General features: G+C 33.7%; 2 protein-coding genes and 1 pseudogene across 4 annotated transcripts; 2 read left to right on the top strand and 1 right to left on the bottom strand.

The window, feature by feature from the left end:
* The first annotated feature begins 410 nt into the window (after window positions 1–410).
* LOC145575482 (NAD(P)H-quinone oxidoreductase subunit K, chloroplastic-like) lies at window positions 411–1,741 on the top strand. The gene has a single exon (XM_081633348.1). It carries the CDS (start codon window positions 1,067–1,069, stop codon window positions 1,739–1,741), a length of 675 nt encoding a protein of 224 aa, XP_081489474.1. The 5' UTR covers window positions 411–1,066.
* A 2,417-nt stretch (window positions 1,742–4,158) lies between these two features.
* Window positions 4,159–8,256, top strand: LOC145576626 (interactor of constitutive active ROPs 4-like). 3 transcript variants are annotated; one of them, XM_081634352.1, is made up of 3 exons: window positions 4,159–4,361; window positions 6,589–6,714; window positions 6,850–8,256. In XM_081634352.1, the coding sequence occupies exons 2-3, from the start codon at window positions 6,701–6,703 to the stop codon at window positions 8,000–8,002; spliced, it is 1,167 nt and encodes a 388-aa protein (XP_081490478.1). In that variant the 5' UTR covers window positions 4,159–4,361; window positions 6,589–6,700; the 3' UTR covers window positions 8,003–8,256. The 3 variants fall into 3 exon arrangements, with proteins under 3 accessions (XP_081490478.1, XP_081490477.1, XP_081490476.1); XM_081634351.1 differs by having other exon boundaries at window positions 6,643–6,714; XM_081634350.1 differs by having other exon boundaries at window positions 6,646–6,714.
* Window positions 8,257–8,748: 492 nt separating this feature from the next.
* Window positions 8,749–11,021, bottom strand: LOC145576627 (cationic amino acid transporter 8, vacuolar pseudogene; annotated as a pseudogene).
* Between the last annotated feature and the right edge of the window lie 6,386 nt (window positions 11,022–17,407).

A 17,407-nucleotide genomic window follows, 5' to 3' on the forward strand; every position in this document is an offset into this window, starting at 1 on the left:
TGAGGCTAGCAAATGGAGTCCTGAACTAGCTGCTGCTTGTGAGATATGGAAGGAAATCAAATTTGAATTCCCAGCAATGGATACCGTCTAGGCTAAGGAATTAATGTTCGGTCTCTTAGTTGAATTGTAATTAAACAAACTCGGCCCAATCTTTTACTAAAAGGATTGAGCCGAATACAATTATTGTAGATATATTCTATCCCTCTATTTATCGAGACTTATTTCGATTAGATATACAGGCAAGATCTTAAATACAAACCTTGAATACTAAACAACTCAAATTTACTATTATTGTTTTGGATCTACAATTAATCCTACGGATCCCTAGGGTTGGTAGAATTCGTAAATTCTTATACACATTCCGTAGACTCGGACTATGGCTGTGGATATCAAGTCAAGTATACGAACTCCTTCTACCCGTCTTGTATATTGTCCTTTTCGTTCCGTATTAGAATAGAAATTTATTCGTTCTTATATTCGACGAGATTCTACGAAAAAAAAATGAGAATTGAATTTGGAATTTTTTTGTTTAGGTCGAAAAATTCGAGGTGAAAGTGAGACACTTTTCTTTGTATATGTATAAGAAAAGAACAAAAAACCTATCTATTTCTATAGAATAAAAGGTGGAATAGAAAAAAAAGGAAATAAGATTCCAGTAAATCAGTCTTGAAACGAGAGACGTCCTGCAGTAAACAAACGCAACTTGGTTAGGTAGTTCAATCAAAATGAATTGTTGTTTTGACTAACGAGTTATGGATAACTTGACAATTCTAATTCGAATCAACTAATTCGACATATTTTCCGCATTCATAAGGAGTCCGTCTATGTTTCTACTTTATGAATATGATATTTTCTGGGCATTTTTAATAATATCAAGTGTTATTCCTATTTTAGCATTTCTATTTTCCGGAATTTTAGCTCCGATTAACAAAGGACCCGAGAAACTTTCTAGTTACGAGTCGGGTATAGAACCTATGGGGGATGCTTGGTTACAGTTTCGAATCCGTTATTATATGTTTGCTCTAGTTTTTGTTGTTTTTGATGTTGAAACGGTTTTTCTTTATCCATGGGCAATGAGTTTCGATATATTGGGTGTATCCGTATTTATAGAAGCTTTAATTTTCGTGCTTATCCTAATTGTTGGTTTAGTTTATGCATGGCGAAAAGGAGCATTGGAATGGTCTTAATTCCCGAATATTCCGACAAGAAAAAGAAAAAAAATAAGATTGAAACAGTTATGAATTCCATTGAGTTTCCACTACTTGATCGAATAGCCAAAAATTCTGTTATTTCAACTACATCAAATGATCTTTCAAATTGGTCAAGACTCTCAAGTTTATGGCCGCTTCTCTACGGTACCAGTTGTTGTTTCATTGAATTTGCTTCATTAATAGGCTCGCGATTTGACTTTGATCGTTATGGACTCGTACCAAGATCGAGCCCTAGACAAGCGGACCTAATTTTAACAGCCGGTACCGTAACAATGAAAATGGCACCTTCTTTAGTGAGATTATATGAGCAAATGCCTGAACCAAAATATGTTATTGCTATGGGGGCGTGTACAATTACAGGGGGGATGTTCAGTACCGATTCTTATAGTACTGTTCGAGGAATCGATAAACTAATTCCCGTGGATGTCTATTTGCCGGGCTGCCCACCTAAACCCGAAACCACCACACCACACAACCAATCATCGCCACCACACCACTGCACACACTACAACCAATTACAACAACATTGATACCAATTGTCACTAACACTATACGCAGAGCCCCCAAAATAGCCGCGACCAACACCAACCACTAATTTGTGGGATGTTGTGGGTTTTGTGGCGATTACGGTGGTGGTGGTGGTGATGGTGTATTTTGTGGGTTTGTAAGTGGTGGGTTTTGTGGCGTGTACAGCGGTGGTGATGGTGGGTTGGATTGCCAGGGAAGGATAGGTGGGGATGGGGAGGGGAAGGGGGTGGGGGTGGGCTGTTCCAATCGGGATAATGATGCATGGTGTTCATTTAGATGAAAAATAAGGGTAAATGTTGGATTTTTAATTTCCATTTTTCCTAAAATAAAATAAAGAAAGAACGATTTCCCTAGATATTGTTGAAATCAGAATTAATTCCTACTTTGCATTGTTTTGAAAACTTATTCCCTGAATGGTGTCCATGTAGGATAAGGTATTAGCTTCTCACTCTCTCTTTTTTTTTTTTTTTTTTTTTTTTTTTTTTTTGTTGTGTGTAGAACTGCAATTAATGATAGCAGTTTTACATGTACAACCACAATAATTGTTGGTAGCGGTTGTAGTTGAAGAACCAATATTGCTAATTTGCTATTGGCGTTTCTATTTGCAAGTTTTTTTTAACCATCCCACTGATAATCTGATATCATCTCACCATTTAACCCTGCAAGTTAGTTAGTAATTTATTTATTTTTTTGAAAAAAAAACATGGAATCGGAGTTCTTGAGGTTGAATGCTGAGATATTCTCCTGAATTCATATTTGTATGAAATTATCCAGAAAATCAAAACAAAATTACAATTAAAAGCTGGGTTTAGAGAAAGGAAGAACCGAAGACAGAGAAGATCAAAGAAGATTTGAGATTTACAATAAATAAAAATAAAAAATAAAAATAAAAAAAAACAAGAGTGAAAGTAGAGGAGAGAGAAAATGGGGAGATAGAGAAGGACGTGGTAGGAGAAAATGGGCTAATTGACCAGGCTGGTAAATAAAAAAAACCCTTAGTGACAATTTGGTAAAAAAAATAACTCTGCCGACAATTTGGTAAAAAAAGTTAACCTTAAGCGACAATTTGGTAAATAAAATAATCTCAGGCGACAATTAACTCAAAAAATACAAAAATTTCCGACAAATTACTCGCGAATGTTTAATTTAGTTCGTGTCTCGTGTTTTTTTACCAACCCTTTTATGGAAATAACAATTTTAAGAAAAAAAATGTTGAAGTATCAATTTTCAATTAAGTTTTATACCTCTTAGTAAATGAATTTTTTTTAAAGAGAGGTTGGAAATAAATTTGGGAACACAAAAACACATAAAAAGGAGATGACACATTAATTCAAAATTTTAAATGTGAAAAATATATTTTAAAACACAAAAACAAATTAAATTAAGATTTTGAAAGAGTTTGTCGAAAAAAATTAGATTTTTTGGGCTAAATGTCGCTGGAGTTAATTGTTTTTACCAAATTGTCGCATATGGTTTTTTTTTTTTTTTTAACCAAATTGTGGCTAGGGGACTTTTTTATTTACCAATTTGGTCAATTGGGCGAAGAAAATGTGTTTTCTTTTCTTTTTCTTGTAGGACCCAATTTTAATTTTTATTACTGTATCATTGTACTTTACTACTATTATCATGTAAATCAGTAAATGTAAAACCACTATTATTAATTGCGGTTCCACATATAATAAAAAAAAAAAAAAATCAAAGTTAATATCCGATCCTACATGGACACCATTCAGGGAATAAATTTTTAAAACAATGCAAAGCAGGAACACAAAGTCTTATATGCGGCTAGCCACATGGTGTGACCATTTCACATAATCACGTACAAGACAATTAATTAAGTAATAGGGGGTTACGGGGAGTCGGTGATGAGCAAATGGGGTTACCTTAACATATATGTATGTTATTTAAATGAGAAATAGGGGTTACTCTCTTAAATAAGTGGAATTATTCTTTTATTTTTTTTAAAAAAAAGAATAGGGGTTACTCGAATGAACAAATAAAGTTACTTATTTCTTAATTAATTGAATTCACTCGTATAATGAATTTGGGTTACTTTTATGGACAACATAAGGTTACTCTTATGAAAAATTGAGGTTAATCATACATATAAATGAAGATTACTTTTATAAACAAATGTGGCCATATCATGTGACTAGCCCACATACAACTATACAAGTAGAAATTAATTTTGATTTCAACAATATCAAGAGAAATCGTTTGGAAATAAACACAAAATAGTTTTTGTAATTTATCAGCAACGGTAGAAGTAAAACTTAAAATTGAAATTATTAGCAGGTGCTCCCAAGTTTGAATAACGGACAAAAAGACAAGAATAGTAGCGACGAGTGAGATACTATGCACTGTAGTAAATGTTTAGTTGATTTCCCAATAAATTTTAAATAAAATTTACCCCATTTGTCTCCTCTCCATTTCCACTCCTTTAATTCAAACACTACCCCTTCTCCTTCTCTCTCTCCTGTCAATTTAAACCTCACCTTCTTCATTCTCCATTTCTTTCTTTTTTTCTCTTATTATCTAATTTTCATATATCATTCGGTGATGTCAATTTTCACTCACTTTCATTCTTCACTCATCACAACTTAACTTACCTCTATTTCCCAGGTTTGTTTTCCCTTTTTTATCTAATATAGTGTCATTTGTCTGTCCGTTGTTTGTTCGGATTTAGTTGTCACGATACTAGTTTAAATTACACTATTAACGCCACTATGTGTTATAGAGGGAGAATGAATTAAAGATCTGGGAGAATGAAATTTTTAGTGTTTGTGTTTTGTTTTATTTGTTTGTTTTTTATTTTTCAGTTGCACAATTTTTGCTGTAAAGTGATTGAATCTTTGGCTTACCAATTTTTGGGTTTATGGGATATTATATTTATTTTGTTGACTAAACTACTGGTAGGTTGACCATTTTTCTTGCAGTCTGTTCTGTGAATTTCTGGTATGATCCTTGAATGTAGATGTGCATGTTCACATAATTTATTTCCAAAAATGTGTTTTCCCGTAAATTTAAATTACCAAATTGAAGGAATTTTAGAGTGGTAATGGGAATTTAAATTAAAAAAAAAAAAAGGAAGGGGGTATACAAACATTTCTAATTGCATCAACAATGGCTTGAATGCCTTGAGCTTTTTAAACAATATTACATTTCAATTTGATTTTTTTTAATACTAATTTGTTTGGCGTTCATTTGATTTTTTTTTTTTTTTTTTTTTTTTTTTTTTTTTTTTTTTTCCGTCAAAAAAAACTTTGATTTTTATTTTTATTTTTTTTATTAAATTTGTTTGTTTCTTAAAGAGAAGGTTAAAAAGATTAAAGGGGTACAAGATTAACTTTAATTAATTTGTGTTACTAATGATAGTAAGATAATTATTAATTATGGTGCGGTCATATCATGATTAGACTTTATATGTAATCAGTAATCTAGTTGAATATGTTGCTCAGCATTGCTCCCATCACAGCTCTAGTGAATCAATACAAATTCAAGCATTACAGTATATTTTCCATATTGAATAAATCTCTTTTGGTTCATGTAGCTGACCCCACTTATGGGATTAAGGCTTTGATTGAATGATTGATTGAATTTTGCATAATATCTTTAGTTAAGATAAAAGAGAAATGAGAATGGGCCAACTATTGTAAAAGATTTTCGAATAACTTAGAGCCTGGTAATTAATTATGTAGGGGTTTTAACCATGAGACTGCTTTTGGGGGAAAGTATAATGTTAAGTTGTTAATCCATTCGAAAGTACGAAAGTCATTGTCACTTTATAACACCATTTCCTAACAATGGCCAAGATGCATAACTAGGTTTGCGAGGTGTAGGAATGAAGTTGTCTAATCACTCTAATATTTAATTTGAAGTCTTTGAGTGCTATGGTGGAGTTAAGTTACTGAGAAAATAGATTTCTTTGTTCAATATAAACATTACTCTTTTCTATCCAAACTATGGAGTAATAGCTACACTGTGCTGATTGCTGAACACCTCAAATTTAACAACTATGAGCTAAGTACTTCAATAAGCAGAAAGAGTTTCACTGAGGCATATAGTAGACCCTTCATTGTTGCCTCGAATCAAGAGAGAGTTGTAATTTGAAGGAATTTTGTCTTATCATGCCTTCAATTCATTAGTATAGTAGGGTGCATGCTTACCTTGGTTTGAACTTCATATAAATTAATTAATACTTGTATACCTATGTGACTTATTTTTTATTGAACAACAGTTTATACTACTCCGTATATTCTATTTTCGTATCATAATTTTTGTATAGTAATTTTTGTATATTCTGAATATACACCATCAAAATGTGTAAGAAAATAAAGGCTAATGTTGCCTGAGAAAGTGAAAAGAACTTTTTCAGTTATATTTGTTGTTGGGTACTTGGGGTTAAAGGACATCTTTTGAGGAGCAAAACTGTTAATTTCATTTAAATTTTAAAAATGTTTTTATGATGGGTCTTGTTGGCTTTTGCTCTTTCCAAAAAAGTGACATTTCCGTTATGTAAAGAAAAGGCACATATTGTATTTAATTCTGAGCATGATAAACTTTGAGTGCCCTCAAGGAACCCAACTATGTCTCAAGTGTCCAAAGAACATACTGTACATTCTTAGGAGGTAATTTGCATTAGTGGCGGGTCTTGGACCAAAAAGTTATAGGGGGCGAAGGTTTTCATGGGGTAATTCGCATGCAATTTTGTGTTCAAACTGTTTGTTTCCTTGCATTGTTTGATATGAGGTGAATATTGACTGTATTGATATCATGCATTTCAATCACCTCTTTTTCCTTGTTCATGTTATTTATTCTGTTTGCATATGCTGTGTGTTTAGAGTTACAGATTTCTTGGTCCTTCCAACGATGTTTTACAATTTTGCCATTGTTGATCGTACAGCAGATTATCGATTAGGGACAGCTTTGCTCTTCTAGTTTAACTGTGCTACGTGAACGACATGCCAAGAGTGAAGTAAGATATCTAATTCTTCATGTCAAGCATCTTTAGTTGATCTAATCTAGTTCATATGTCTTATAAACCCAGCACAACAGCAATATAGATGTAGGAGTATTAATTAATGTTTGGGGATTGTGTTTTCTTAAACAGAGGTACAGAAGGGCCTCAAAGGCCACCGCCAACTATAAAAAATCCACGACATCTTCGAACCTCCAGCTCTGATTCTGATCCTCTTCTTCATCATCGTTCAATCACAGAAAGAAGCCCGAGGATTGGGGACTATCGTTCCCCAAGGGGCACTCAGTCAGAGCCAGTTTACCAAAAGAAACTTGGTACCCGTATTACTGATCTAGAAACTCAACTGGTACAAGCTCAGCATGAGCTTAAGAGTCTGAAACACCAGTTATCTTCTGCTGAAGCTGCAAGGAAACAGGCCCAAGAAGAACTACATAAGAAGGGTAGCATCAAGAAGCAGGTCACAACTAGAAAAGTTGTTGGGCGAGCAAAGCCTACTGCTGTTGCAGCAATCCCAAAGAATAACTCAAGGGACAAGCCCGGAGATGAAGTTCCTGAAGTCGTTGATCTAGAAACAGATGTATTTGAGGTCCCGGTGGAGAAAATGTTGGTCGAGCCCAAGACTGAGGTGAGTCACTGTTCTGTTGAGGAGGATGTGAAGGAGACCAAGTCAGAAGATTCTTCAATATCAGAACCAGAAAAGCCTTCATTATGTGATGAAGCAGCCTCAAAGAATGAGGAGATGGATCAAATCAGAGCCGAGATGGAAGAGAAAGAGAAACAAAAAAAAGTGGTAATTGAAGAAAACCAGGCACTGAAGATGCAACTAGATGAAGCAAAATCAGAGATAGATATGGCTCGAAAGAGAGAAGAAGAGATGGCATTAAAATTGAACCAACTAGGGGAAGATATAGAATTGAGTAGGGTAAAAGAATCTCAGTTAAAGGAGAAGCTAGTTGAAGCTGAAGCAGCAAAGGAATTATTAGAGATAGAGATGAAGAAGATGAAGGTGCAAACAGAACAATGGAGAAAGGCGGCAGATGCAGCTGCTTCCGTGCTTGCTGGTGGGGCAGGGACAGGGACGAAAGGACGTATTTCTGAGAGGTGTGCTTCCATGGATAATCACTTCAACAGCATTTTTGACCCACCACCCATCACTGGGTTCGGTGGTTACCTTGGATCACCAGGGGCAGGTGATGATCCAGATGACAGTTTTGGGGGAGGTAAGAAAAAGGGTTCTGGGATAAAGATGCTAGGGGACTTGTGGAAAAGGAAGGGCCAGAAATAAGTCTGATGCTTGTTTGTGAAGGCTCCCTTAATCTTTGTGGGTGGTAGTGTGTTACTACATTTGGGAGGTGAGGCACAATGGTTTCTTACCATTTTCTAGATTTTGTTGTAGTTATTATAGTAAGCCTTAGAATTAGATTCATCTTCGATGTTTAGTTAACTATAAGAATTTGACTTAGATATCATTGTATTGTTATCTCAAGCATTTTACATTTCGTGGAAGATGGCAGAGGATGCAAAAAATTGTCAGTTGCATATCTTTAACTTCAAGTTCCAAATTACTTCGCTTTTGTTCATTCAAAATTAGCAGTCATTAATAATTAAAAGAAATTGTGTATGATGATTAAGCAGGTGAGATTTCTCCCGATCCATAGAAGCTCAGATCAAACCAAATGCCATAATGATTTATGGAAGTTGGCAACAAAGATAATGACGCCATCATCGTGCAAGGAACAATGAGGTATTTTAATTAAGATTATTCCATGTACAATGTACTACTCCCTCCGTCCCCTTTTAATAGTTTCTTATGGACATTTTTCATGGGATTTAAATAACACAAATAAGAATAGTAAAAATACATTGAAAAAGTAAATTGACATTGGGTATGCAAAAAAGTAGAGAGAGAAATTAATAAAAGTACATGGGAAAATAAAATTTACGTGACAAAGTTAAATTTGCACAAATATTGTTGCAAATTAGAGGGAATTTTGGTAAAAAATTAATATTAAAAAGCAAATGGGGTGAACATTTTGGAACTAAAATTTGCTCTTAAGGGACTATCATTTGGGGACGGAGAAAGTATATACAATCTTGATTTCAATGAAATCCGTAGTGAATAAAATAAAAACTAGACATTTGAACTATAATTGTTCTAAATGATCATTCATATTTTTAAAAATCTTATTTTTAAATTCTAGTGAATGAATTTAAATGGTTTGCATTATAGCTTCCCTTGATTGTTACCCTCTTTTCCTTCCTCGACCTTCCTTTCCGTCACTTCATGATGAGCAACATCATAGGTAGCATGCACACCAACAAAGAGATAATATAGCAGCATTACCGCTGTACAGATGAAGAACCTTAGAAATGCCTCGTAACCCAATGATCCTATAAGAAATATATTAAACCCAATCGACAACGAGGGCAACCATGGGACTAGCGGAACCTCCCAAACCTTAGGAGTTTGCTGTTTTGGCAGTAACTGCAATGCCAAAGTTGCGACAAACCAAACAGCACCACACACAGAGTAACCAACCCAGCTATGCTTTACGTTCCATAATACTGTTAAGCCAACGGAAGAGATCATTATGAAAAACAAACATGCAAGAAATCTGTATAGCCCTTTCTTTGGTGTAACATCTGCAACATAGTAGCGTCTGACTAACAAAGCCACAGCCATAAGCATAAAAATGAAAAGTGTACTGAATGAGAACACACTAGATAAAACATCCAAACTCGAAAAGAAGGCAATCACAGCACTGAGAATTGTCACAAGCAAAGTAGCATTGATAGGAGTTCTAGTGTTCGGATGAATTTTAGCAAACCACGGAGGAATCATATGAGCTCTAGCAATTTGTGTCGTATAACGAGCTTGCCCAAGAGAACCTACGAGCAAACTCGTAGTCATCCCTTTAAGAGCAATAATAGACACCAAATACTTGGCCCATTTCATACCAATCTTCTCAAAAACAACAGTGTAAGGTGCATTCACATCAATCTCAGTATACTTCTGCATCATAGTCAATGTCAATGACATCAAACAATATATGACAGTAATAATCGACATCGATCCAACCAGCCCAATGGGGATATCCCTTGAGGGTTTCTTAGTTTCTTCAGCCATGGTAGCAACCATATCAAACCCTGTATAAGACCAGTACACAACAGCAGCAGCCTGAAACACTCCTTTAGCCCCAAATGGAAAAAATGGTGTTAAATTCTCAGTTTTCGAATGAACAAATCCAACCACAATGATAAAAACAATCACTAATGCACTCAACACAGAAGCTAACCAATTCAACAACGACGTCTGCCTAGTCCCGGACATAGCAATACCATTAGCAACCAACAACACAATTACAGCAATTGGGTCAAGCAGATTAAACCCTTCAGCAAAAGAATCAACTCGAATTCGCAAAAAATCAGAATCATTCTTAATCATACTAGCAAAATATGAAGACCATGATCTGCCTAATCCTGCAGCACCAACAATAGCTTCAAGCAAGATATTACTAGCAGCAATAAAAGCAATAAAATCACCCAATTCAATTCTAAGAAAAGAGAAAGAACCACCAGCAACAGGAACTTCAACAGTAAATTCAGTGTAACAAAAAACAGATAATAATGCAGAAAACCCAGAAATTGCATACGACAGTAAAATTGCTGGGCCTGCATGATTATGGGCTTCTTGGCCCGTAATACTGAAAATACCCGACCCGACAACTGACCCGAAACTCATCCATATAAGATCCCACCATGTTAAACATTTGTTCATGGGATTTACACTCTCTTTCTTCAACTCAACGAGTTCGAAAGAATCAGAAGAACGACTCAATAGTCTGTCTTTGAGACGTGGGAAAATCTGGGAAAGTGCAGATTGGTAATTTGAGAAAGAACTGAAGGAAATTTCTGGGAAAAAGTCGTGTTTTTTCCATGTCCAATAGCTTGAGTTGGGTGATTGTTCATCAATGGCGGCAGAAGAGGACGCCATTAGAAGTGGGGTTTTTTGAGGAGAGAGATTTGTGGGATTTTGGGGTTTGGGAATTTGACTCATATTGGAAGGATTTTAATTTATACATATAGGTTTTGATTGGATTTTTAAGATAGAAATTTGGGGAGTTTTGAAATGAGTCAAATTTTTGAGAATATTTTTGCCTTATTGGACTGCTAGAGTCGAATTCTGGGTTGGAGACTGGTGTTTTGTGTGTGGTCGTGTTTTATTCGGCCCGTTTCATCGTTTGTTGCGTGGGATTTTGATATTTTTTTTGATGATTGGAAATATTGGGATGAAAAGTTAAAGACCCAAGATTCTAGGATTGTTGCTAAATATAAAAAGGTGGATATTGATAGAGGATAGTGGACTATGTATCTAGCTAATATTCGAGTATTATTCAAAGTTTTTTTTTTTTTTTGTTTTGTTTTGTTTTTTTTTTTTTTTTTTTTTTGAAACCATTATTCAAAGCTTTTTCGTTATTATAATTTTCTGATTTAAGGTTCTTATTCTTCCAATTACTTTCAAAAGGAAAATGCTATACATAATTATGGACTATTTATAAAATTGTTTATGAAATGTGATTATTAATTGCACTGATACGCGATTTTGTCATGCAATTCGAATAATTGGCCGGAATAATCCGACCTTTTGCCTCATCCGCCCAAAATGATTCCACCTTTCAAATATTTTTTTTAATAATCTGACCTTTAATACCAATCCGCTTCAAATGGTTCCAAGTGAACTGTAAGTTTGTAATCGGTTGAGTAAGTAATTTTTTACTAGATTGACCCCGTGCGATGCACGGTTTTAAAATAAACATTGAATTATAGATTTTTAACATGTAGTGAAAGAAAATAATTTCCTCATTTTTCTTAACTAATTTATAATTAAATATGAATATACAATCCTCGAAAGTGCATAATTTTCATATTTAATGAAGAAATTTCAATTCAATTATATTATTAACTATTGTTAACAACTCGTAAATAACTAAATAGCATAATATGTGTAGAAAACCCAAAATATAAAATTTAAAAATTCAAATGGAATATATTTTCAATCCTATGTTAAATAGAGTAGCTTAAAAAGAAAAAAAAATATATATAACATCATCCTTGCATTTTGGAGGGAAAAAGTTAAATAAAAAAGTGACACGTAGGCAATGATGACATCAGCGGTTGTTAATTTAGTATATATATAAATTTAGTTTAATTAACACGTGTCACAACGTAATTGGTCAAAAAATAACTAATAATTTTTTTTTTTAAAAAAGATTATTAATAATCAATGATCAATCAATAATCTATCTATCTATAAACTAAAACAGGGTACACTACCTCCATGGCTGACACGTGTCCCTGTTTTAGTTTAGTTTATTTTTGGTTAAAATTTGTTACGTGTATATTTGTCAAAAATCCTATTAATATATATTATTGCATATTTTCACATAAAAAAATTATATTATAATACTAAATTTATGGAGTACTACATAATCTTTTCCAAAGATAACACATGTCCTTATTTTAGTTTATTTTAATTTTAATTTTTGGCTAAAAATTGTTATAGTGTATTTTTTTTTCAAAAATCTTTTTCATATATATTATTGCATATTTTTACATAAGAAAATATTAGTAAAATACTTATTTTATGGAGTACTATATAATCTTTCTCAACTGTAAATAAACATGTATAAAATTTTTGTCAAATAAATATTATATCTTTAACAAAAAACATATATATTTTGATTTGTATTAGTTTAGTTCATATAAGATTATTGGTTCCTCTATTTTATCACTTTATATATAAAAAAACATATGTATATAAATATCTTTAATTTGTATAGTTTAGTGCATAGAAGATTATCGGTTCCTCTATTTTTCTATAACAATGGTCAATTAAAAATTATGAATAAAAAAAAAATTACCGTTTTATGAAGAATCTAGAAAATTTTAATGAATTAAGAAAATATTGATTATTATATAATAATCTTTATAGCCAATAAAAACTTCTATCCTACATATAGTCAACTTTATATTACAATTGAGTAAAACAAACTAGGTCAAAGGATGTTAACTAATTATACTTTTGAGGACAATGATAGTTATAGGGTAGAAATTCTGTTAACGGATACTAATGGAAGTAGTTCTTCCAACAAAAGACAGAGATAGAGTATGAGAGAATTTTTTAGCTGCAATATTATTGATGTCAAGAAAGTTATTTCAGCAGTTTTTGGCTACTGTCTACACTATGATTGAGGCTAATAGATTTAACTACATTCGAACACATCAAAAACAATTGAGGATAAAATTGTATAAGAATTTTGCTGATGCAGTTTTGAGAGGAGACATTGATCCCTAATTTACAGGATTATGGATTGTCTTAAATTCGTTATTTACTGATAGTGCTAGATATATGATTGTAGACACATGATTGTGTCTCCCCAAAAACCAAACTCAGTGATGAATATCTTTCACGTCATTGATTATTGAACGAAGTGAAAGTGTGAAAAGTCTTATGATGCGGTTGTTTTTAATAAAAATACTTCTTTCTGTTTTATGGACTCTTCAATCCATAAATATCCAGTAATATTGGACTTATCAACTCTATTTATGGAAATATCCAGTCCAATTTAGTTTGGTCTATGATAAGGGTCCAATAATAGTGTAGTTGGATTAAGCTCGAAAAGAGCTTTCCAACGATATATTATAAGCCCAATTCCGATGAATAATGAGGAAGTTATAGCCAAAATACTAAGTTGGACCCCGAAATAAGTTTTATATACGACCCAATGATCTAGTGGAGGGCTCATTAATTATTATTCCTAAAGTCATTAGGATTGACTTTAATTTTCTAGAATAATCTAGAAGGTTATTTTGAGTTCTAGTGGAATTAGGATTAATAATTATATTTTTTAGAGAATAAAGAATTTTATTTGGAATAAAACAAGTGTTTTAAAAAGATTAAATCTGATTTTAAAAGATAAGTACGGACGTTAATTAGTCTAATTTAATTAGATTAAGGACTCTATACGGATTTTAGAAAACTCGGGAACCATGTGAAACGACAAAGCTGTCGTGCAGCGACAGAAGTAGTTTTATTCCAGATTGGATTCGGTCTTTTTCTAATCGTTTCTGGACTATTTTTTCTTATAAATAGGGTCTTATTTCCCCGTTTTTCAATAACCAACAATCATCAACAATCATCTAATTCTAACTTTCTTCTCTCTCTTAAGCAATAACTTGTTATTTTCTCCCTCTTTCTAGCCTAGCCTTTTTACAAACATAATTCCGCATTCACAAGTTCTAGACACACCTAGCCAAGCTCGAAGCTGCCTTCGCCCTAGACGTGAAAGGTGGATAATTTATGAGGGTTTGGTCCCAAATCCCTATTTCAATTATTTAAATTAATTGTTTGATTTAATATTTTCCTTGAAGTTACTAACGAGTGTATTGTTTTGATAGAAAGAGATTCGAGGCATCAAAGTAAGTAATTAGATTACTTCTTAATTATTCTTTGATATAGAAATCATGTTCCTTTGATTATATTAATTCCTATTATCATGTTAGGATGTTGTTTATTGCTTTCTAGTATTATGCTTAGGTTTCTTTTTATTCTTTCTAATATCATTTTAGTATCATGTTAGGGCTAAAGCTTTGATCTTTATTGTTTAGTGACATGCTAGGATTTGTTATTAATCATGTTAGTATCATGCCTAGGATCTTACTATTATTATGCTTTGAGATTATGATGATGTTTTGTTGCTATGTTGCTTGATATTATTGTTATTGCTTGATCACGCCCTCTCTTGCAGGTTTAAAGGGAATTTGTACTTGTAATCACGCTTAATGAGATAATTAATAATTTTATTTAGGCTAATGTGATTTTAATTCAAGTGATCGCCAATAATAATTTTGTTTGTGCATTAATATTCAACCAACATATATTAAACAAGTTTAGGGTTAACATATTGATTGTATGTTAGTTAGAAAGCGCACATAAATATGAGAAGAATAAAGTAGAGGCTTATTTTTAGGGCATGTTCAATCTCTTTTAGGTTAGATTTGTACTTTGATCCCCGAATATCCAGTCATGGTTCCAGACCACTATGAAGTTAGCGATCTCATGGACCGTGAAGGGGTGTAACCTTCACCCCGTGAACGGTTTACAAGTTCCTAAAACTTGTTGGCGACTCTTTTACTCTAGCTTCCTTCTCTTTAGACGCCACCATGCTTAAGTGTATGATCACAGTGGGGCTCAAGTGGGGGATGCTTGAAATATTCCCTACAATGATACAAAATTTTTAGGTTGCCATGACTATATACATGAAGGTGGTATGGATTTCCAGATCTATTTATCACATTTACATGCAATCCAAAGTGGCCAGGAATCACTAGATTTGTTCAAAAGATAGGACTTAGACTAGAGGATAGGCCGCACATCCTATGTAGGTTTTTTTAAAATAATAACATGAGGCATGTAAGTGTATATGTACCACCTGCATGTATATAGTCAACCATCATAGGGTTATGTAAGGAGGGTGTGCCCATCGTAGGGGATCCTTCTCCTTTATGACCATGGCCCTTTAAAAGCCTAGGACTTTACACTTTTTAGGGTGTTTTAGGATTTGATTTCCTGACTGTTTGGGAGACCTTAGAATTAGAGTTGATCCTACCATCATGCTTTTTTGTAAGAAACTAGTAAGGAATCGCCAATTAGTTTTAGGAAAACTCATAAACCTCGTTCATGCCTTTCTCCAAAGTAGAGTTCAAGGGATATTTAACATGAATCATAAGTTTACCCCATGCCCAAATTAGTCTACGTGTACCAGAAATGAGTTCCGGAGCGAGGGTACTAAAATAACCTTCCCTTTAGGGGGGAATCGCTATTCTAGCCCTAGTGCGGCCTCTACTAGCTCTTCTTTTTTCACAATTTCATCACCAAATAATATATGCAACGTGGATCCTAAAAACTAAGTTAGTTGATTTTATTTACAACCATTAATCATGTAGAAATTAAATTGCAAAAGTCGTTATTCTTTCGTTATTCAAATTCGTGAAAAGAACAAGAAATAAACAATGTTCGCCTTGACTTAGGTGATAAAAAAATCAATTAGTTATTCAAATTCTAGTCTTGATTAACACAATAATGCTACGTGAATTAAATTAATTAAAAGTTTGTTTAAAGTGATCAAACAACACTAATTAATCAATTAAAGTTATTTAAACAATAAAAGAAAAGTGATTTATCTAAGTGCTCAGGAAACTAACCGTTCTTCTTTTATGCAAAATCTCTGTTTAAAGCGTTTATGGACTTTCTTTATTCCTCGTACCTCCAAGGACTTCAATAGATTCAATTAAGGTCGGAAAGTATTTGCGAAGAGAGAAGAAAAGTAGTATGATAATAAGAGAAATTGAGAGATTAGGGATTCAAGAATATTAGGGTTTAGAATTCTAATTTAGGCTTAATTAGTAATCGGAGAAGGCTCTAAGATAACTTGGTCCCAAATATGGGTTTTAACTTCATAATGCATTTCATAGTCCATAAACACTTCAACTTTGTTCTAGCATGAAGAATGGATTTTTGTAAAATCATCGTACTTCCTGTCGGGACAAGAGGCCAAAAGTAGGCGTCTATAGTTAGCCCCTACTTTGATCGAGTCTAGAATAGACGATGATCAAAGTAGCCAAGGAACTAAATCCGAGACTCATTCTGTGAAGTTCCATAAAATTAAGGAATCTTTCAGTAGTGTTTGAGAATGTCGAAACTATCCTCGATAGCTAAATGTTCAAGACAAGTAGCTGCTAAGGCTAGAAAGAGTATTTTCTAGACTTAGTGCGCTAAAGAATCTAGATTGATCCTTTGCAAATGTAGAACGCTTTTACAAGTAAAGGCTGTCCTAAGTGATGTCATGTTATGAGAATATATCGGTTTAAAAAAGAGTAAAGAGGATGATATCCTCTCAATTATGGCATCGTTTATCTAAAGTCCCTCGATATGTCATTGAAACTTTAGTCCATGATTTTAACAAGTTAAAAGATGATAAAAGAAGAGGTGTTTCGACATTCGTAGCCTAACACGTGAATAAAGGTTTTGACACTCGTTTGCCAACGCAGTATTCGGGGTCCACAAGATATAAATACATGTCTCAGGACTGGAGGCATATATCCAAATCCAGTGAGAGAGAAGAAAATCGGCAACTCTCTTAGTAGTTTTATCCACAAGATGAAAACACGCGTCTCAGGATTGGGGGCACGTGTTTAAATAGGTGCGACTTTGGCATGTAGCTCTTTATACAGGGGGTGGACGAACACCCTAACTGTCCAGTAAGCCAGTAAGCTCACTAACTACCGTATTTGCTTCCAATCAAGAAGTGTCTGTTCTCGATGGTTCGGTGCGCCAGTTGACTCGTTCTAGCTAACGCCTAAAGTTTGTAAAGAAAGTTCTACCGTTTTCGTTACGGGAAGTAGATCACGTTGCTGGGGAAGAGGTGAAATTTTACGCAACACCTGCGCAATACAATTTTACTCTGTATGATAACGCCATCCTTTTTGCTGTGGACGCCAAAAATAAAGAAAAGAACGTGACATTTCTAAAGTCAGTACAGTAAAATGACAAACCTGATTATGGGAGCTTTTACGTAAAGCACTACTACGGAATATTTTAAGACACGCTCACGAAAAGCGTCCAAAACGT

Source organism: Chenopodium album, chromosome 13 (assembly GCF_948465745.1).
Source record: "Chenopodium album chromosome 13, dcCheAlbu1.1, whole genome shotgun sequence".
NCBI lineage: Eukaryota > Viridiplantae > Streptophyta > Magnoliopsida > Caryophyllales > Amaranthaceae > Chenopodium > Chenopodium album.

What these genes read in the sequence shown, in the direction of transcription:
- LOC145575482 (XM_081633348.1), top strand. Translation starts at nt 1,067, where the DNA reads ATGGGCAATGAGTTTCGATATATTGGGTGTATCCGTATTTATAGAAGC.